The sequence below is a fragment of the Metarhizium robertsii genome (genome assembly GCF_000187425.2).
Source record: "Metarhizium robertsii ARSEF 23 chromosome Unknown MAA_Scf_4, whole genome shotgun sequence".
Lineage (NCBI taxonomy): Eukaryota > Fungi > Ascomycota > Sordariomycetes > Hypocreales > Clavicipitaceae > Metarhizium > Metarhizium robertsii.
Genome location: NW_011942182.1, coordinates 4,335,231 through 4,357,247, shown reverse-complemented (window position 1 = coordinate 4,357,247; position 22,017 = coordinate 4,335,231). Strand labels below are relative to the sequence as shown.

The following is a 22,017-nucleotide window of genomic DNA, read 5'->3' as shown; positions in this document are numbered from 1 at the left end:
AGCTGCACAATCTCGAGATGGCCCTGAGATGAGGCGGCATAGAGAGCGTTGCCGTACCGGCCGCCCTGCGCGTTGACGTCCGCTCCCTTGCCGATAAGATCTCTCGCAGGCGCTACGAGCCCAGAGAAGCAAGCATAGTAGAGCCTAGAACCTCGTGGAGGACCTGGGTCACTGTCCCAATCCTTATCAGGCTGATACAATCGAGCCCATCGTTGGAACGTCGCTTCCTCTTCTAGGAACCTGACTGTCGCTCGAACTATATCTTCCGAAGCCTGAGCCAACGCAGCATGGCCCGTCCAGACTTTCGCCGCATATCTTGCCATCGGAAAATCCCGCTTGATTTCGATGTGGCTACCGCTGATATCCGTAAGGTAAGTCAAGCACGTCCTGGTGATGGAAATGCTGGCAGTTGCAATGTTGAACTGGTTCTCTCCCAGTAGGTACTCTTTGACGGAAAAGTGGGCAAGATGTAGCTCTTTATCGGTGGCGTGAACGACTGTCACTAAGTTGGGACAGTAGGCTAAAACGTCCGTCTCGCAAAAGAGTCGACGCTTGACGTCAAACCCTCGTGGCTCATGTTCGATCTGTGTTGCTATTACTTCTTTAGCCTCGGCCAGCTTGAGAGGTCGCTTCGAATGCACTAGAAACTGCAGGAGACGCACCGCGTCGTTTTTAAGCTTCGTCGGTATAAGTTGAATCATGCGACGATATGTCTCTTCCAGGTTCTGCGGCAGAGATGCGAGAGCTTCCTCAATAGCCCTCACATGAGGACATCGAGCCAGGCTGTCCAATTGACAGACCGCCCACCTAAACCTAAGCAGAGCGTCAGCAAACCATCAGCATATCGATTGAAGCAGTAATATCTCACATCCCGTCGGCTCCATTGCCAACCTTGCTCTGGATCCTCTCGAGGAGATCCTGGGACAAGCGCTTGTCCCGAAAATCAGGTCGTTGTAAAAGCTGTGCTGCGACGTACGATCGGATATCGGCGTTGACGGACTCCTTGTCAAGTGCTAAGCAGTTTTCCTCGCCTATCAACGAGGGGATGTTGCGGATGAACTCGGGTTCAGGCCGACCGGTACATATCAGCTGGACGTCGCCCAACTCTGGCCTAGATATTACGTCCTTCATCCACAGGAGAAGTTCACCCCTTGTTGTCGATTCGTCCAAGGCGTCCAGAACAATATAGCGTTTCTGGACTGCAAGCATCTTGCACACAACTTCCTCGAGCGTCTTTGTAGCAGGTTGGTCGCGGCCATCCTGGTGTGCTTGGAATGAGGCCTCAAGAAGACCTGCAAAACCAGTCCGGCCTTGGTAAAGTTGGAAAGCAAGCGACCGCAGCATGGCATCCAAGGTCTGCTTTGTCGTGTCGCTAAAATCAAAGAAGAAGCTGAGGATAGGACGGTCGTTTCCCTCCGTGAGATGATCCAGCACAGTCGCGCTGAGAACCGTCTTTCCACATCCCGCAAGCCCATTCAGCCATAAATGTCGACGCGATCCCGATTGCCACTCCTGGAAGACCGGGTTTTTCAGGAGCCACGCGCCCGTCCCCTCATGGCGGAGCTTCCTCGCGTGGTTGGCGTTTGTAGACGAATCTGGGGGGCAAAACCAGCGCTTGATCATATTGGTACGAAGGTCAGACCTGATGGAATCAGTTGCAGCTTTCGTTGCAACTGTCGTCTGCTGCACGCCATCGATCTGTTGTTGAACTACTCGCAGTCAGGGGGTATTCAAATTCAAATAGTATTCGGTCTAGTGTATTTGCTAGTCTAGCCCTAGTAAATGAAACAAGAACTAACCCAACTGAAGCACTTCCAGTGCTCTCTTGGTCTCCTGGACCTCCGCGGCCGGCACGTACGCCAGGAGCTCCTTGGCATACGCAGCGGCGGTGGCCGAGGCGTAGCGTTGCCATCGATCGTTCTTGTGGGAATCGGCGTAGTCGCAGATCCCTCGGATCACAAGGCAGGGAAAGTGATTCATCAGGCCGGCCGCTTCCATCTCAAAGCAGATGCAATCCTCGCCGACGTCAGCAACAATCCGATCGCGCGCAGCGGCGTCTTTGACAAGTGTGTTGCCGGATGCGATGGTCCCGTAATGGATTTCCGGGTCGGTAGTGTCTCGAGGATCGCGTTGAATCTCGCCAGCCGTGTCACAGCCCCGACAGTCCGGCCCGGGGACGTGGTCGCATGAAGCTTTGAAGAGGTGGTCGTTGTCGGCGCCCTGGTGAGCATAGCCGGGATTTTTCTTGGATCTCTTACCCATCTTCGGGTTCTTCTTCAGCATCTCTTGAAGGAAGCAGGGAACTTCGGGGTTTTCCCGCTCGTGAACGGCCTGGATTTTGGTAAGCGCATTGAGGAGGACCGTCGGAGGCCGCCCGAGGAAGCCCTTGCGCTCACGTTTGTCACCAGACTTTGCTTTGATCAAGTCGTACTGGCAGACGCCGCCCGTGGTCCCATCGGGCTGGCTCACGACGATGTCGCCAAGCCGGATATCGTGGCCCTCGTCCGGTCGGGCGATGCCGCCGGCTATGCCGACAAAAAGGCCAAGACGGATGGATGGCAGAGAGGCAAGCAGGCTCGAGGCCGTGGTCGCAGCCGAGGTAGTTCCGTAGACTCCAGCGGCAAGTGAGGCAATGACGATGTTGTGCTCTCCCACGCGACCCCACGTATAGACGTTCTCGTCAGTTTGGTGTCTAGTGAAACCAGCGGGAGTTGCATGTTCCTCATCGAGCATCGCTTCTGCAGCGGCCCGCTCAACGGGAAGAGCAGTAATCCAGGCGACTGCATAGGAGTCGGGGTTGTCGAGAGCGTTGTTGCATGCCATGGTGCGGAGTGAAGTGCACGAGGCCGTCAGATGGGCGGGTGGACTGATAGGGCTGTGCAGTTCGCCTATGTCGACGAGGAAGCTGGGGTTGAGTCACCCAGGGAGAGGAAGGAGACGTGACGATGGCATATTGTTTATCGCAGTCAGTCGAAGAGCGCAGCCTTGTCAGTCACCATAGAAGGACGAAAGCAAGCTGAGGGGGACCAGGTCGGGGCCAGGCCGCAACAACAGGATCTCGCCAGTTACACACACGCACGTTGGGGGTTGTGATGCTGTGGGCACTCGCATGTAGCACCCTCGAGCCGTTATGCCTGATAAGCAGTTGCCACTCCCACCTGCAGACGCTTTTCAAGCCGACGTTTCTGACGATGGACTCCGCACTTGCCATCCAGCTCCTTGAGCCCGAAGGACAATCAAAGCCGCAACGCGTCCATGACACGATCGTGACCGGCTCCAGTCGCTCTGACGCGCATTGTACCACAAAGAATCTGGGTACTTGAACTCCACGACACCCAATGTCACGGCCAGTGTCGAGAGGGAGACGTTCCTCCGAAGCACTGATTAGCGCCAGGACCTGGCTCAAGATGTGAACCTGTCCATGCCGCCACGCCTACTGCACTCCCCCTGTACTTTCTCAGCTGAAGGGCATTCGTCACAGAGCCGGTTGGCATGTCTCATGTCGGGATGACAAGTCAGGTATCCCAATCTGATCCTTGACTCTACCAGTGCGAGCTTTGCCCGCAGTCGCTTGAATTGCCGCACGCCACCTTCACTATGCACGCGGCCCGACTACAAGGCTGGTCAGAATCGGCACAGCAAATTCTCCTCACGACAATGTGGCTTGGTTGGGAAGCGCAGCAGTCCAAACCAATATTGCCTTGACGGCGATGTGCGTTCGGCTTGCAATGCAACCATGTCCTTCGTGCGTAACCACGCCTTCCAGCCTGCGACATAGACTTCTGCAAGTATGGCCGGAGTAATCCCGGGAATGGAGGAAGCGGCCTTTTGGCAAAGTCGAAGAGACATGCACAACAATGCATTGTGTCCGGAAACTCCAGATCTACCCTAGACTGTGATCCGCCATGTGGTTGGCCTCGAAGGCGCACCATGTTCGATTAGGTGAGTGCTGCGGGCATCGGAGGACCAGCTGGATGTTGGGTGACATAGTGAGCGTGGCGGAAACGCGTTTTGTGCGTATTCGGATTCTTTATAGCAAATACAATCCTTCTATGCTGCAACAGAGTGATAAAACAACGGATGGGATTGTCAGGGAGGAAAGCCCATGCGAGGGCAAGCTAGTTTTCTAACAGAAGTTAGACAACAACAATAAGACACAAAGGTCGTGCTACCCATGGGCGCAATACTAACCATGAGAAATGGTGCGATCCAGTTCACAAATATGCTAAAGCAAATCTGTTTCCACACTGCTCTGAGCGAAAGCGACTCGTGCAATGATTCATATCGTACCTTGCACAGGATAGGATACGTCATCACTAGCAATCCAACGGCTTTTAAGACAAGAGTTAGTGGGCATTGTCATTGAAATCTGAAATTTGTCGGGATGGGTGAGTTATACCTACCAGTACTGACACGCCGCCTAGTGTTCGGGACAAATTTCCCAAAATGATACCAAGAGCCACAGCCAAAAAAAAAAAAAAAAAACCTAAGTGCCAGAAAGCGATGGAGGAATCCGAGCCCTCTAAATGTTGATAAATCATGCTCTTGTTTTCGCGAGCCGCTATTGTTAGCAAAGGCATTCTCGATGTCTGTCTGACCATCGCTGCCAAGAGTTAACTCTGCTCGGTACGGACGGAATCATACTGACGCAGCCAAGCCCAATGCTCAAGGCTCAAAATCACTCGTCTTTGTCACCTGGCTCGTCTTGGGATTCTGCGATTACGATTACATCCGTCACTCAGCAGCGTGAGCAGCTGCGAGGCATCGACGACGCGAATTCGTTCAGAATTCCATTCAGCGACTCTGGCGAGCTCCCCACGAGATCTAGTCATGAGAAGCTCGACATCGACTCGGCTTTACAACTTCCTCCACCAGGCAGCCGGTAGCTGCTGGGCGGCAGGAACCGAAGAGAACTCCCGCACCCGCCTTTGAGGCGCATGAGAGAGCACTGGATGGTTTTGAGAGACGTAGGGCAGTGCGTGGGCTTGAACTACTGGTAGGGGCTACTCCATTGTGCTTCGAGCGTTCACCCCAATCTCGTAGCAACCGCTCATCGGGGCATTTAACGGGGGCAAGTGCGACCATAAACTCTACACTGTAAACATTTCCCCCACTTGGTGCTGTTAGCAGCCGTTAGTGGGGAGGGCGTATACAGGCCAACTAACCATATTCCTTGCCTGAGATCTTATCATGATCCTAATAGCACAATGGAAGAACTTTGGAGAGTTCATATTCCATTGCAAATCTGATTCTGGAAACAAATCCACGCGATCTCTGCTGGGAACCTTCGAAGTTACAGTTTGGCTGTCTCTGGGTGCACGCGAGAAAGCCACGGCCTAATTGCGGCTATTTTCGTTCGTCGACGCGTCAACACGCTAACTTTTATTGTGCGAACCTCACAACACGTTACGGCCCCAGTACGTGAAAGGGAATGTCGGCCCTTATCGCATACGCTCCTGGATGGAAATGGATTTGGGACTCCATTTTCTTGCCCGGCAAGGGTTTACGGAATGGCACAATCGAGAAGGACGCGATGGAGACGCCGCGTGGCAGGAGAAATGGATACGGCCGCCGCCAATACCAACAACACTGAACACAACTTTTAAAAACAGCATCATCCCCATCAGTAACGCGTCAACACCGCCGAAAGCCAGTCATCGAACCTCATGAAACACCAAATATTACAGCCACAGTACTGAAGAGGGAGTTGTGCCCCTACTTCAGTACGCAACACGATGGAGAATGGACATGGGTACTCCATTTGTCCTGCCGGACAACTGTTTACGGTGTCGGAGACTGAAGTGTACGCGATAGAGAGGCGAGTCGATGGGGATGGATGACCTTCAACAACAGCACCACCAACAGCTCAAAACGTATCCCCACGGACACAATACCTTCTACCTATGTGTTAATGCAGTGCGGAGCCAAATTCAAGAACCTCACGAAACAACAAACATACAGTACAGTATTTGAATGGAGTGATGCCCTCCCCCAGATACGCCCGTTAATGGAAAGTGAATCTTGTCTCTTCATTTTCTTGCCCGCCAATAGTTTACGGACCTACAACTGGCAAAGTACGCTAGCACACGAGACAGAAAGGAGGATATGTTCAAACAAACTGCTTTAATGAGAGGTACTTCACAGAGTTGTGCTATTCAACATAGTCACACTCAGCGCCACAAACACTCACACAAATTGATAACAACACCGCCAACAGCTCAGAACTTATCTATAAAAACACGATAGATTCCAAAACTCACGGTCAGCCTGCCTCCCTTCAATTAACGTGTCTAGACACGTCAATCTGCTGTGATGACGCTCTGGCGGAGGTGGGCTGGACATGGCCCGAGAACAGCACCAAGCATGTCACAAATCATACTACTTCTACAATTATGGTCACATCGGCACTCGAATAGCGCATTCCAAGCACGGTTATTCTAGCGGGTGTCGCTCAAGTGCTGGTAATAAGGACGTAGCGAATGCTGGTATCTGTTGACTACCAGCAGTAGCACGTCAGCGGTTACCAGCACACTAGGATACCAGCAGTCAAAGCTGGTTGGTTACTGGCATCTATTGGGCGGAACGTTGTAGGTGCTAGTAGCGTAGGTCTACAAGTTCGTGGTAAAAACCTTGTCCCTACTAGGTGTACGATTTAACTCGGTTGGTGGTAGCTCTAGGCCCAGGGTAACAGTAGCGGCACCTCGCACTTACGCACACTGGTTCAGCTTATTTAGTATAACACCTCATGTTTTCAAGTCAAGTAGTTACATCCTGCAGAGTCTCGTCTTCGATTAGAGCTGCGTCTTGATTGTTGCAGGGCTTGGCAAGTTTGCGATACAACTCGATACTCTTGCCACAGCATACTGCAGCTCTCTCACAAAGTCATCTTTCTTTTGTTTCTGTGGTATCCAACGTTTCCTCTTCCGGTTCTCATTAGGCCCAATGGAGGCCAAAGGCTGGCGACCGTGGAACTCCGCGCGCTCGAAATCCACAACCATCAACCCACGACTTGTTGTATTATATAAAATGTTGCGAGGCTCTGCGTCATGATGGAGAACACCCAGATTGTGTATTGCCTTGAACGCCATGGAAACGGCACTGCCGATGCCCGCTTTCATGGCCCGGTCAACACAGTCAAAGATCGGCTGTCCAGCCCAGCTGAGGAACATGAAGTGCGTATAAACCCCGCTGTCATAATAGTATGGTCGGACCAGGCCAATAGTGCCGAGGCATACCGGGACATACTTCCCTTGGATGGGCTGGAGTCGGTCATACATATTGTTCTCGTGTTGCAGGCAGGCAAGGTCTAGGCTCTCCACGCCCTTGGCAACTAGTGTATAGCCGTGAGACGTCAGCCGCACCTTGAAGAGTGACCCACGAGAACCAGATCTATGGAGCGGCACGCAATCCGCATCCCGTCCGCGGTCTACAGCAAGCTGGTGTCGCACGAGCCGCAGAAACTCTAGTCGACTAATGCGCTTTTGCCCGTGATAGCCTGCGTTGGGGCAGTTTTTGTCCATAGGTCCTCCATATGCTAGTCCCAGGAGACAACGTTGGGTACAAAATGGCCGGCTTTGTATATCCGGCTTTTTCCCTGGACCTGACTCTTTCTGTTGGCCTCTGCGCCGTCCTTGGTTCCTATTACCCAAGCTCTTGTCCGCTGAAGAGAACGCTTTTCCACCCGTGCGTGGATTCGGCGTAGGAGAAGGAGGGTCCTCGTCATCGTCCTCTAGTCGTCCAGCGCTTGTGTTCGGTTGCTGGCAGCTGGAGCGAGTACGAATTGGCGATCTCCGAAATCCCTTCCAACGCTGTGGCTTATAAGGGGAGGCACGTGGTTCCTTGCGTTTGCGCTCAGACGGCGGAATATCCCTCAGAATATCGTCGTACTCGACAGCCCAGATACCAAGCGTCTCAGCCTCATCATGCCACGTCTCAGGCGGTGGTCTGGCGCGGAGAGACTGGAGAATGAAGGCAAAAACCTGCGCGACAGCCGTGCGATGGAGCCTAGTCTCATCATCGTCCATTACGTCTAAATTTGGCACGCATACCGAGAAGTAGACTTTGGTAGGATCGTCTGGAATGTGAAGGAAGATGAATGCCTGTCCAGTGCATACATAGCCGTACTGAATGCCTTTGCCGATCATGTAAGAGAAGAGCTGCGTAATGACGGCGGCGGCGAGGCGTCTGGCCGTGAAAGCAAAGCCGTGGTCAGTCTTGTTAATCACATCACGTTCCGGCTGAATTTCCGCCCCAAGCCCAGTGGTAATCTCATCAAGACTTAGCTTGTGCGGTGCCTTGTACTCGATAGCGACAGCTGGGGCATTTTGGCCGTCTGAAGTTCTGTATATGCAGAACTGGTCTGCCCGATTTCCTTTGCCTCTCGCTCTGCGACGAGCCTTGGGAGCTGGCGGCGGTTTCGGGGCAGTCACCCGCACTGCAGCATCGGCGCCATCTCTGCCCAGCGACATGTGTTCCATGGGCGCAGATATGGCGTCATCAGTCGTGCCTAGATTCGTATGACTCTCGAACGTCACTGTCCCCTGGAGACCGAGACTATTTCGTAGCGATGGATCTGTGTGTGCTCGGTCGACCAACTTCTGAACTGCGTTTTCTACTACATCGCGCTCGAAGTCCCGGAGCCCAAGTTCACTGCTAATAGGCTTGAGCAATGACTTGACGTATTCCATCTGATGGTAAGATGGAAATGAGGGTTTGGGGAGCAAGTCGCTGATAGAGAGATCGTTCCAGATTTCTTCTTGTCTCATTGCAAAGCTGTCCCAAGGGATGATTCGTCTAGGAAAGATGCGACCGGTCGGATTCGTGGTTTCTCCTTGCGTAGTCAAAGATCGGTCTGTTACGACGTCAATAGAGAGATCAAGCGAATGGCAAGCCTCAAGATACCGCTGAAGGTCCAGTGGCAACGAGGCTTTTGCCAATTCTTCAACTTCTTCGCGTCGACGTTGTTCTTCTTCGCGTCGACGTTGTTCTTCTTCGCGTAGACGCTGTTCCTCCCGAAGTAAACGGCGCAACTCTTCGATTTCGTCCATTGAGATTTCAAGAAAGGCGGCGGTGAATAGGACAAGAGCTTATAGTTTTCAATTACGAAGAAACTGGCGGCATGTATTTGGCAGGTTGGTCAATCGGGGGAATCGCGTGAGGCGGCCTAGAGCCCTTGTTATGGTTCGCTCAACACTAAACAGCCAACCCCACTATTACCCGCCAAAGTCCAATGTCCCGCTCCAAGTGCGGTAAAAATACCACACAGTCTGTTCAGACAGAGTCCCATTCTGAAACGTGATTGGCCTCGGTTGCCGAGCCACACCTGATAGCCTGCATACAGCGCGAAGACCACAATTGGTCCATGGCCACGTCATAGAGCATTTCTGAGTCCGGCGGAACAACTTATCCCGCTTCAACCGCACAACTTGGGCGCCCCCGAAGTTGCACACAACTCATATAATGAGGGGAGACGCAAGTTTCCGCCTAGGTTCTGCTGCACCTTTTTCGCAACCATCCAATAACCCACGAACTCCATTGACGATTTGTCGTCATCATGACGATGAGCTTCTCACAAGTAGAAGTTATAGTCCGCCAAATGCAAGCTTTATGCGACAAAGTTCAGCAATCCAGGAATCTACGCTGCTCGAAAGCCGAAAGATTGGCTTTTCCAAGATTAGTGGCTCAACTGGTAGATACAGCCAACACCTTATCACATCATCTTCTGGACCACATCACCATCAAGGCGCCAAATGAAGCTGCCAAAGGAATTGTTGATAAATTCAGATTATCTTCTTGCAAATTCGATGCATTCAACAAAAGCCTTCTCAAGAGGAATCTGAATTTAGTCTTCCTTGGTCCTCAAATCTCTGCTCTTGATTCTAATCAAGTTAGGGCAAGAAAGAAAACGACGCAACACAGGTGCAATGTAGTTGGTGCTTTAAAGCCTAGTCATATTGTCCTGTGGTCGGTAAGCCTTCCGCCATCAGCGTGGGCTGCTGGCGACATGTCACAAGAGACTTTTGGTTACTTGATCCAGGAATTGGGGAAATTGCCATTGACGGAGTGGCCAAAGGAAGTCACCGACTCGCTCTATACCTTGTCATCCGAAGAGCCATTGAGCAATAACGACAAATTTGGTGCTTTTGCAGAAGGTATGTGGTCTCTTGATTATGACGGCAACGCTAGAACTAGAACTAACATGCAAAGCCTTTACGTCTGATTTATCTTCAACCGCTGGTTATCGTGCTAATGAGAGTTCTGGTCCAAGTCCATCTATAACGGAGACGGGGAAGAAGCGGAGGCTGAATGACATCAGTGAGTATAATTTCTTCATCTCGACCGCCCTAGCAGAGAATGCTGATCCGTGACGAAGATTCAGCAGGGCCAAAGCCTTCCCTTGCATCACATGTCGCCAGCGTAGACATTCCCCCAAACGAGAAGAATACTAGTCTTGCTCACTATGCCGACGCCAGCAGCGTCAAAATGGCGAGAATGGCCAAATTAGAGAGATTGGAATATGTTCTCGGAGACTACCTTTATAGTGGCATGATGGCAAGCCGCCTTCGAAAAGGAGAGGTGGATAGACGAATCATGACTCTGACGGACGCCGTTCGTTTACATCTGGCATATCAAAGCGGCGAGGATTTCAAGTTAGAGGTATGGCTATGTGCTACGGTTGGGAAAGCCGTAGTCGAGGCGAAGGCCGATTCAGTTGAACGTGTGAGAAGCGTCCTGGGTGACTATCTCTTTGCCGCAACGTCAAGTAGTAATTGGTGGAGGCAAAGGGAAACAGAGGGGACTCATCTTAGCGCTCTCTATGTCTCATTCCCTCACAGCGATATTGGTGACTGTAAGTTTGATATAATGTTGAATTTCGAGACAGGTCGCTGCTTATTGGATGAACTTTACCCTAGCTAGGTTTTACCGACTAGTTTGAACACCGTATCCATTACCAACACATTCTGCCCTCTTGGAAGAAGTACATTTTCGGCGTATGCTGCCGTTTTCTGGAAAGTAAGGTCGCCCACGCCTATTCCGATACGTCCGGCCCCACCTTTCCATGACATATTTCGATCGTAATCAACTGAGGGGAACATGTGATATCCGATGGATTCAAAGTCCCCGTTGTTTGTCTGTTCGGCCTACAGTCTGTCAGCGGCTGGTAGCGGCTAGAGTAGACTTGATAGTGGTACCTCGGGCATTGGACTTTTCGAACTAGCGATAGATTGAACTTGGTGAGAAATACGCAGCCTTGATGTTCGGCTCGCGGCCTGTATGTAGACCTTGAGCTACTGTGGACCGCGATACGTCAGTGTAATGTCCACAGCCCTGCTAATGACAGATTTGGAACCTACTGAGAATTCGCCTGAACAATCGCCTTAACCTGTATCGAAGCCTGACGCAAGGCGGGCAACGACCAGTTTGTAAACAAAGCTTTGCGATACGAAATTTCGCGCACAGCAAGTTGGGTATAGTGCGGCAATGTAGATATGGCAGTCGCTATGATGTCTCCAAAAACGGCGCAAATGGGGGGCCAGAAGAATGGGGCTTAAATTTCTGGGCATGTGACTTCCTGCCAAACGACCCGACACTGGCCGTGTAGCCTAACGTTAGGCACCATCTTCTGTAAACTCAAAGCCTTGCGATTGAGAGAAACGGGACGCGTCGTACCAAATATTGTTTGACATATTTGGCGACTGGTAGTCAAAAGTCTGAGCTGGACTTTGCCCTGAGCGAAACTTCCCTCCTCGGTGATTGCCAGACCTGAAACATTATATAAGCGTAGAGTGGGTCGGTCAGACTTCTCGGGCGGTCCATCAGTGTTGAGAACCAGACGCAGGACTTCGGCGGAATATCCTATAACAAGCTAACCGCCGTACTTGGGAAGTCTCACACGATCACAGCCAGCGCCGAGATGCGGCCCATTTTCTATTGGCTCGGCATCTCAGGTTATGACCAATCATTTCGACTTCGAGACATGCGCGCCGCCATCTACGCTGCTTCCTTGTTCGGCAGGGGGAAGTGCGAGAAGGCCTATGTTTAATTTGATGGATGCTTCCACGGTACAGACTGTAGATGCGTGCGGTGACCAGTTGTGCGTCCCGAGAGCTGATGAGAATATCTATAAAAGGCTCGCTTTGTCTAGCTCAAGCTTCACAATTGAGTCAATCCAATTTCAGCACATGGCAACAAGATATCGACAAATCTGAACTCGCATTTTCGTTGGCCTTTCCTCTTTGCACTTCAATAGACTTGGGTTTTGAGCAACCTATAAGTTCTTACTAGTCCAAATAACTTGGCGCGCGGTGATACAAAATCCTCCGTTATCATTTTCAATCGTCATTGACGCAAGATGTCTGAGCCCAACGAGTATGTCAATTTGGTAACCTGCTCTGCCATGCCAGCATCACAACATGAATCTGTGGCAGAAGGCTGGTGGATGAGAGACAAGAGCAAAAGCAACAAGAAGGGATGCGGACCCACGGAGGGCCTGCAAACCTATGATCAAGAGACCGCCGAAGCGTATGTAATAGCTAATTGGTAAAGTATCAGACTTAGAACATGCTGACCAGAGGAAATCAGTGTTCCTTCAAATCCACCCCATCATGGGTATGGCATTCCCTCCAATGAACCGTTGCCCGCAACTCCATCGGGTGTTGCCGAAGTTCCTTGTCACAAAATATCCACGACTGAAAACTTCGAGGAAGCTCCTGCTCAGTTGGCATCTGGTATTCATGAACTCGACATTGGCAGCGGACAGATCTATAAACCCCATCCTAATGCCAACACTGATTGGGGGGACTTGATTCTTGGACAGAGCAGTGGGCCGTACTCTAACACGTCCACATCTCCATTGGGAATTTGGGATACTAGCAAGGACGTACCCGCAAGTTCTCTCCTTGAGATGTGGACTGAGGAAGATCTGCTGAAGTTTGGAATTCACGAGGGCATGGACGTAAACCACGGCCTTCCGCCTTTCGACGAGAATGTTCATGAATATCACACAGCAAAAACAGCATCTAATAAGAGAAAGTCTGATGATGGTATCCACGACTCTTCTACCCACAAGCCTAGTGCATCATCAGTTGCTTTAGGCAACCGAACCGAGACCTACGGGGGCATAAACGTGACATTTGGCCTTCCTCCATGGATCGAAACTAAGTTCAGCGAGACAGGAGAAACGTCAGAAAAGAACAGCAATCAGTACCATCTTGGCGCACCATTCGTCCAAGTTTCTGGCCTTTATCCAACTCCACCACGCAAAGATACGGATTGCAAAGCTTTGCGGTCTGTCTCGTTGAGTGCTGTTGGTACCCCCACGGTGGCAGAATCCCGCACTCTACCTCTTGCAGAGACCAAAGATACTGCAGCAACAGGGGACACTGACATCGACTCCCCCTGCTCTCGCAAGATTCCTAGCGCCTCTGAACGGCCGGAGTCTTCATTTGCGCTACGGGATGTATCGGTGATTCCTTGGACTGACTGTTACCCCGACGATCCCGATAAGGCTAGAGAACTTGCAACAAGTACCGGTGTTCCTGGACTCCAAATCTATTCTGTGGATTTTTTTACAGATGCTACTTCAGACACGCAAGTTCTCGATGAAGTCGATGCTACTCAAGATAGTCACAACTTCAGGGTCGAAATGGAACCCCAACCCAATGATTCCGTAAGGGCATCGAGCGTGACTGACTCGGAGCGTGCTGATGAGCCTGGTTGGGTAAACGTGGAAATAGAGACAGAGAATCCGGACCAAACGGACAATGTATAAGGAGAGTTGTTGTGTCCGTCATCAGTATAAGGGCACTATCTATTGAATCGCGACATCTCATTTCGTATGACTTTGTTTTGTTAGCATCCACTCATTTAGTTGAATATATATACCAGTATTTCCTCTCGACAACATGGTCTGGGACACGAGATTCACGCTGTGTGGCTGATAAGCAAGGAACATAAGCGAGGATGATGTTGCCAATGAGGAGTACCATAAACTTATCTCACAGGCCACATGGCCGCATGAGCGGAGATTTGGAGGCATGACGAGGCCTTGGTGGCAGAGCTACGAAGTACGTGATGTCGAGTACGAACGGGTATATAAAGGGGTCCGCCCCCTACGATGCTGCATGAAATTTTTTGACCTTTTTTCATCGTCCCTCACAAATTCGCCGTCATCGACTTGTAAGTGGCGCTGGTGGCCATACCTTGGATTCCTGTAAGTTTGCCAGGAGGTAGGTCGGGCCCCCTTACCTCGATGTTAGTCACACGGACGGACTGACCGAGTTCGTGTGCTTTCACCTCCATAGCTTCAACCTTAGCAGACTCTCTAGAAGCCCTCTTTTACACTATACCGGCATGATGGCACAAACTGCGGGAGTCTGTTCCTTTCTAGGTCGTCCGTGGACTTTGGAGGATGTGATATCGATCCCGTCCGATTCCGAATCTGACACAGATAGTGATGTCGAGGTGGTGGAACAAGATGTCCCGCGCGTGCACTTGGTACACAATCAACACCGTGACGACTCACTTCCTTCTATCTCTGAGATTATGGCGTCACTGATTAACGTCAGACATGATCCAACAGAAGCAATCGGTAAGCAATTGCAAACCAAATTCCAATGTCCGGCAATGCCTAACAAGATCCTAGGGAGCTCATCTGAGGATGTTTGCTTACCAGATGAGTGGGAAAGTCCCAATTCATTAACCTCAAACTCTTCGAGAGAGGTGATTTCCCCCTCAATGGCTCTCGAGAGTCCGGGGGTCACCGCCGACTCTAACATGTTGGTGTCTCCGCCAATACAACAACATGATGATGGAGCAAGCGTGGTGTGGCCCACTCCTATCCGAAGACCTTGTGTCGTCTCAGCGGCCTCCGAGTGTTGTTCAGTGCAGTCCACAACTGCGTTGCCTCCGAGGGATGAAGCACTGCACCATGAGAAAACAGATCCTCCCAGCCGATCGGCAACCAGCCTCGTCCAGCCTTCTCAATCGCAGAATTGCAGTGCCCTGTTTTCAAACCGGTTCGTCCAAGCTCATAGCATCAATATTGGCCATGGCCGTATGGGTGAAGTAGTTCCGCGAAGCGACAACGAACTGCCCAGTGTAGCTCGACCCGCCTCAGTCAAAACACCTCCGTCGGGATGCAGCCACCCAGTCTCGCATCGAGGAGCTGTGATGGAGGCCATTCGGAAACACCAAGCCCCTGATGATATTTCGCCCCTGAGTTCTTGCCCTACCTCGTCGCCAACTGGCCAAGGACGGGACGACGAGCGCCAGACAAGCATCGATGCAGGCGGCACAGAGAGCCAGCTGGATGAACCCTGCGAAGAAACGGAAAGCGACCAACTAGTCGTCGTGGTTCCGGAAAACCTTACAACCTTCGCCCTCTCCCGCCCAAAAGGCAACTCACCGCGGAACAACAGGACGGCGGGATTAACGAAAAGCTTATGCCACAACGCAAGCGTCGCAGGCTTGTGTTCCGTCAGCCCAAGAAGCGTAATTCACAGCAACGTTCGGACCGACGTTCGGACATAACGCGAAATCGAGAGACACGCTTGCTGAGGAGCACGACAAAAAGCAACGACAACGAGTCTGTTGCAAACAAAAAACGGCCTGTTCGTTCCGGTGTTGCCAGCCGGTCCTAAGATGCACCAGAGAGAATGGCACTGCGATGTTCCAGCTACACTTTACCAGTGACATTTTGTGGAATACGCTGGTTGCCCAGAACGATCCAGCCCCAAAAGGTCACCAGACACCAAACAAACTCGAGGATCGGAGACCTAAAGCCGGAAAGGTGAAATACCCAAGTGTCTGCCGCGACGTTTACGGAGTGGATTGCCTGCTTGCTCGGTGGAGGCGACACACTTTCCTGGTGAAATGGTCTGATGCCACCACGACGTGGGAGCCGAGAAAACACATCATGGACGAGGGAATGCTGAATAGCTTTGAGGCAAGTTGGCGAGGCTTTGACGCGGGCCTGGACGTTTTGAAAGCCCGACAGAGAGCTGGAAGACGCCAACACCTTTTACGTTGGCATGGTCGGCCGTCTAAAGAGGATACGTGGGTATACGATGAGTTTCTGAGTCCGCAGTTGATGGAAAGGATTGAAGCAAACGAAAGAAATGGCCCTTAGTTTTGAAACTCCGGTTCGGTGGTTACGCACTTCTGCCACAAATACTCTCATTGAAGTAGCACGACGATACTTACCTTGTTGTATCCAGGTAATCAATATCTGCCGCGTTAGGCAGTTTCGCTAGTTAGCTTATAGTGCATTGGTGTCAGTCGATAGTCTGAATGCGCATGCTTTAGTGTTTCTGAAGCGTCCTTTCATTTAATTGAACGATCTTTGATACATTTTATGGTAGTGGCTCATATATTCCGAGGCGAATGTGAGAGAGCAACTGATGGTTATGAGCTCCCAGCTGCAGGGCAGTGCCGCGGTTTATGGCAGGCGTGCTTAAAATACTGGTAGCGACTACTTCATTGTTCCTAGTGCATTTGACCCAATCATGTAGCTACTGCAGGTACCAGCAACAACGCGCCCAGAGCTACCACCAACCGCTAATCGGACATCTAGGGGGGCCAAGGTTACCACTAACTTGCGACATGGGCTACTAGCACCTACAACTTCCCCCCCAATAGGTGCCAGTAACCAACCAGCTTTGACTGCTGGTATCCTAGTGTGCTGGTAACCGCTGACGTGCTACTGCTGGTAGTCGAGAGGTACCAGTAGTCGCTATGGCCTTGTTACCAGCACTTAAGCGCTACCAGCAATTACTACATGGCTGTTACAGGTAGCCATTTATGCTGGTAGCTTTCCTAAATGTCGTGACTGGTAACCTACCAATGCACAATGGAAGGATGCCAGTAACCGCTGTGGCGCATCTCGAAGTGACTGGTAACCACACCAGTTAATTCCGGTGGGGCCAGGCACGTACGCCGCCAAATTACCAGTACCTCAAGGGCGGTGAACCTCTCAGGTCTGCTACTGCTGGTGCGGACTCCACTAGTTGCTAGTAGCTTCCAACACAGCTGCCAGTAGCTCATGAGCGTCTACAGGCCGCTACCAGCACGTTGCACATAAGCACTGGCAGTAGCCGGCCACTACCAGCAGCCCTACTACACTCGCTACTGGTACACCGCAGTTACCACCAACCTGCCTGTCCGGGATACTGGTAGGCAGAGAATGCTAGCAACTTGCGTCGCTGGCCTGCTGGTAGCGGCGTCATACCAGCACCTGAGCCACCAAGGTTACTGGTCATCTGGCCAAGCTGTTACTGGCAGCCCTGGCACCAATGGTATTGGTGTTACTGCTGCTGGTAGCATTGCTCATAAGTTAGTGGTAACTTCGCCTGCCCCATTGCCCTAATACACAAGGTGCTCAGCCTGGTTGCTGGTATTTTAAGCAGCGTGCCCAGTTGTCTTGTCCACTGAGGAGGCCACAGAGCCGTTGCTGCCAGTAGAGTCCTGCTATAGCTAGGCAGTTGAATGTGCACATCATTAGTACGCCAGCCAGGCTTGTGAGCTTGTGCCCAATTAATGATGCCTTCACAATACAAGTCAATCCAACCTATCTATGACACGTTGGTGCTTCTCTAAGGATTACGACGAGAACAATTGTCACTGAATTAAATCACTAACGGGTATTTTGAGGTGTTTAATCACATGGCCTATCCTATACATTCGTTTTCTCCCAAAATACAGTAATATCCTATGTCCACCACACGCAAATATAGCCCTCCTAATCCAGGTTTCGCAATAGAACCTGATACAAAACATACACAGACAGAGATAGCAGCATCCACACCCCAGACACCACACCGCTAATACAGGCCGTGATTGACCATTGTCCGTCTTGCACAGAGTAAACATTCACCAAGGTTGAGAAAAATCCCGTCAAAGAGTGAAGGAACGTAGGGCTAGAGGGATGTTAGTGAAGGCCAGTTTGTCACAAATGCAAATGAAACACGCACACGACAAGACAGCGACATATCCAAACATAGTTATGACGCCATATCCACCAAAGCAAAAGCATGCCGATTGTCGCCAAAGCGCATGCTACGGACGCGATGATTGCGAGTGGCAGATGGCGAACGGTGTCGAAAATGGATTTTCCTACCCCTGCAGGCACTTCCAAATCACGGACCGAGGCGTACGTAGATGGGGAGATAAGGAAACCCGCCAGCAAAAGCCAGGAGAAAAATCCAGCAAGAATGAAGTAGATCAAGGCTATGCCTCCCTCTGCCTCAAGAACCATTTTCTGGTACTGTGGCCGATGGGATTCATACTGGCGTTGGACTCGAGTTTTGCACAGACGTGCTGTGAAGAAAGACTTCAGTTGACTCATTTGAAATGCCATGATAAAGCATGGGTTGATGCATGGATACCATTCTTGTGACTCGACCTATGTTAAATACGATGAACTGCAGTTGGTGATCATCATACAGCTAGACTTAAGCCAAAGATGCTGGCCGTTCTGGGCGGCTAGTCCAACTAAAGATAATACAAGTACTGGTCTGAAAGGGCCCGCAACCTTCAAAGCCGTGGAATCACTATGATCTCGTCGACCCTTGAAGTCACGCCAGTAAGCCCAGGGAGACGCAAGTGCATCTGACAAGTGCGAAAAGCTTCGCGGAAAAAGTTGTCATGAATTAAGAAGATAAGCAATACGGCGAGCTCTAAAACGATAGTTACAGCATAATTGCGGGTGCGGTGGCCGTACCACTTCGCAGTAGCCTACCACCCATAATTTTCTCACCATGGCGCCTGCCTCGAGTCCGCTCAGCATCGGTGACGCGACGTTTGCTAGTCAATGTCAACCTTTGACCTTTCTCTCACCTCTTCTTTTCCATTTTTTTTTCGGGTGGGCTAAAATGGAAGAAAGGGTTATCTCACCTCGATTAAGGTTTCTTTCTGGGGCAAAGATAGAGAAATATCCTGATTAATGCGTTAAAAATGGTTACTACCATTAAACTTAGTGGCGACTTAATTCTAGGAGTTAGTGACACTAGATTTAATGTGCTCTGGTCCGGAGGCCAAAATATAAAAAAATCGATACGTGGCACCTGTAGCAATATTCAAGTTTTTCACATTAACTCGGATTACGAATCATGACAGATTTCGATATTGAGGAGCTGACCAGGGCATTTGCACTGTTGTCGTTGCACGACGACGAAACTCCATGTCACGTAGCAAACAAGGGAACAGGCGACAGTTCCATCTCCCACCCCCCCATGTTCTTCCGGGCACAAACACTCAATCCAGAAATGCACCACCCAACAGGCCAACTCTCGCGTCCTGCAACATCATTTGACAATGATGGGGATATCACTATGCGTAACTTCTTAGCATGCACGTAAGCTCCTTCTAGGATCCAACTAATTGCAAAATATCACAGATGATCGATATTCCTTCGCCACCGGCTCATCACTTCTGCCTCTTAGGCCTACTCCTCGCCCGCCGACGGCAAAGGCAGAGCTTACCAAAAGCCGCGCCGGCACAAATGTATCGAGAGTAAGGCGGAAGTCTGTCTCCGAGGCTCTCATGTTCAGTCATCAATTTGTTAGACGGAATTCGATCGACTATTTTGTACAAACTTGGGAAACCACCTTGATTGAATGGGTGTTATTGGTGCGGACTATAGCTGTGCCTCCGCATATACCTGTTGTTCAAATCGATATGGAGTCGAGAGCATTGGCTTTGAATCAGGTGATCGCAGGCAAAAGGGATAATCTCCCCTCTGGGTTTGGGTACATCCAACTCTTAGCCCTCCTCAACACACTCGAAAGGCGCATCCGGGAGGCCCGACAGGACCGGTTAATTTCGACCAAATCTGGTCGGCGTGATGACAGCCAGGCCATTGACATGTTTCTACAAGCCAAAGATAGAGTTTTGAATACCAGAACTTCAAGAAACCACGTTTGGAGGCTCAAACAAGCTGCTGAACGATTTAGCGAGCTGACCGGGTCGTCACCCTTGCTCTTGATTATATTCTCGAGAACGGCAGAAATATTTGTGTATGGGTTCAAAAAATTATGTTATGAGCATTGCTAAAGACCACTATTAACATAAAGATAGAAAGAATTTGCACAAAGTCGATAACCCGACTTTCAAAGTACTTGCTGCCGAAGCTCGCAAACACATACCAAGAAAGCTAGTGGATGCGTGTGCGACACTGTCCAAATTCACCGAGACTATATTGGAGTCTGGATCTCCAGTTAACTATAAAGTCACTAGTCGTATTGGGGAGGAAATAAAGCCATACCTTTGTAACTAGAAAATAATTCAACACGCGTATGTCTATACCCTTTGTGTAGTGATATCGCGAAGCGTTCTGCCCACACCTAAGAGACGCCTTTTGGCCAACAGGGCTGGCCTTAGCCAGTAGGCGACCATAGCCAGTAGGTGCGACCATAGCCAGTAGGTGCGACCATAGCCAGTAAGAGGACTGGCCATAGCCATTAGGCAACCATAGCCAGTAGGTCCGACCATAGCCAGGTGCGGCCATATCTACTTGGTACTGTCACCCGATGCACGATTCCCAATGTTGTCACATGTTGATTCTAGGAGCCCAATTGACATAATATAACGCTTTCGGAATATAATGAAGAGAAAACTAGAACGTCGAAGTGATATCACTAGTCAAGAGCCAGAAAATAAACAAAAATTCAATGTCTCATTGCAAAGGCATCTCTCTATCTCCTCCCCCATGCGATTGGCAGTCGCATGTTCCAGCCGCTACCATAGTTTCTGTGACTTGGGACAGTACCATGCAAACACCCACTAAGTTTTCGGTATATGCTTACAGGCATCGGCGGCAAGAACCCTTAAAATAGAAATATCCATCTTGTGTGTGTCCTTCCTATTGAGCTCAGTAGTTGGCGATATGAACAGTCTCCATAACTCACAGAAATCCCTGCTGTCCTTGAAAAGAGCAACAGCAGCAGTACCAACGACCCAACGATATGATACCACTTTCCACCAACATGCTTGAGATGCCAAGTATGGTTTCTTGAAGTTCTAGAATCCAAGGCTCTGTATCAGGAGATGATAAACATGTCGATTGCCTGCGCCTTATGGCTCATGCCTCTTCTGGTCACGATTAGCTTGTTCAGACGGTTTTGACGGACACGTCTTTCAAGTGCGGCCAAAAGCAGTACCAGTTGGACATGGGCAAACCTCGGAGGTAGATTTTTGTCCTTCCCCGAGATAACACGATGCAAGGATAGAACCAGTTCGTTATGCAGGGTAGTTCAAACTGTTTCGGTTCACGGGTTGTGCTTCAGCCCGGCATAGTTCGTTCATTGGATCATTCGCCATAATTTGTTGCATCTTTCCTTCTGAGCTTCACTTTCTGGGATCGAACATAACCGAAACAATACTAATAGGGAGGGCATCGTTCGGGAGCCTTTCATATTAAATCTCAGCTGGTCGTCCAGCCGCCGGGGGTACAATTTAATCCTGCCCATCACATGCTGAAGCCCCCAATCTAGCACCGTCGCGCCCCGGTCACCCGGCGTCCAATCTCCGCCAGACAGCAAAATATTAAAATTAGTACCTCCAAAGTGAAGCATCAACATGTTGCTGCGCTCTGTTCTCCTAGGCGATGTCTTTAGGTGAAGTGCTAGTGAGGTACTACTCAAACCCGGAAACGCACCGTCAGGTCACGACTAAGCAAACATTTCCAGCAAAGTAACAGTTGTTGGGCTGAGCCGCTGCATTGCACCGCTGGAGACCCCAGAGCAGAGAGCTTGCGTTGCAAGGCACTCGCACCGCACCTGGAGGGCGATAGTCATAAAGTTGGCAGGAACACGACATTCTGACTGGGTGGAGGCCGAGAAGACTTATCCAACACCAGCTGCCAAAAGCATTAAATATAAGACACATAGTTTGACGACAAAAGAGAAGCCGGCAGAAGCTGGCCGTCTGCCGCAAACTTCTGCTCGGCGCTAGAAGGTAGTGCTGAGTTGTTGCCATTAACTTTAACATCCCGATGGACTTAAGACCTGTTTGAGTAGCGCC

At 50.6% G+C, this 22,017-nt stretch overlaps 5 protein-coding genes across 5 annotated transcripts in view; 3 read left to right on the top strand and 2 right to left on the bottom strand.

Moving 5' to 3' along the window:
• MAA_08007 (Pfs, NACHT and Ankyrin domain protein) overlaps positions 1 to 2,823 on the bottom strand; it is a gene marked incomplete at both ends in the record, with an annotated part of 3,274 nt that extends 451 nt beyond the window's left edge. Inside the window, 3 exons of the mRNA XM_007826005.1 lie at positions 9 to 813; positions 869 to 1,709; positions 1,800 to 2,823. Of these exons, the coding sequence (XP_007824196.1) occupies positions 9 to 813; positions 869 to 1,709; positions 1,800 to 2,823 (2,670 nt within the window). The remainder of the gene's footprint in view (positions 1 to 8; positions 814 to 868; positions 1,710 to 1,799) is intronic.
• Positions 2,824 to 6,791: 3,968 nt separating this feature from the next.
• On the bottom strand, positions 6,792 to 9,047 carry MAA_08008 (serine/threonine protein kinase; the record flags this gene model as incomplete). The annotated part of the gene is made up of 1 exon (XM_007826006.1): positions 6,792 to 9,047. One exon carries the CDS (start codon positions 9,045 to 9,047, stop codon positions 6,792 to 6,794), a length of 2,256 nt encoding a protein of 751 aa, XP_007824197.1.
• Positions 9,048 to 9,553: 506 nt separating this feature from the next.
• On the top strand, positions 9,554 to 10,931 carry MAA_08009 (uncharacterized protein; the record flags this gene model as incomplete). Its single annotated transcript, XM_007826007.2, has 4 exons — positions 9,554 to 10,151; positions 10,207 to 10,314; positions 10,373 to 10,849; positions 10,918 to 10,931. 4 exons carry the CDS (start codon positions 9,554 to 9,556, stop codon positions 10,929 to 10,931), a joined length of 1,197 nt encoding a protein of 398 aa, XP_007824198.2.
• Positions 10,932 to 12,352: 1,421 nt separating this feature from the next.
• On the top strand, positions 12,353 to 13,771 carry MAA_08010 (uncharacterized protein; the record flags this gene model as incomplete). Its single annotated transcript, XM_007826008.1, has 2 exons — positions 12,353 to 12,522; positions 12,583 to 13,771. The coding sequence occupies 2 exons, from the start codon at positions 12,353 to 12,355 to the stop codon at positions 13,769 to 13,771; spliced, it is 1,359 nt and encodes a 452-aa protein (XP_007824199.1).
• A 584-nt stretch (positions 13,772 to 14,355) lies between these two features.
• On the top strand, positions 14,356 to 15,531 carry MAA_11173 (uncharacterized protein; the record flags this gene model as incomplete). Its single annotated transcript, XM_011413139.1, has 2 exons — positions 14,356 to 14,590; positions 14,645 to 15,531. The coding sequence occupies 2 exons, from the start codon at positions 14,356 to 14,358 to the stop codon at positions 15,529 to 15,531; spliced, it is 1,122 nt and encodes a 373-aa protein (XP_011411441.1).
• Positions 15,532 to 22,017: the final 6,486 nt, after the last annotated feature.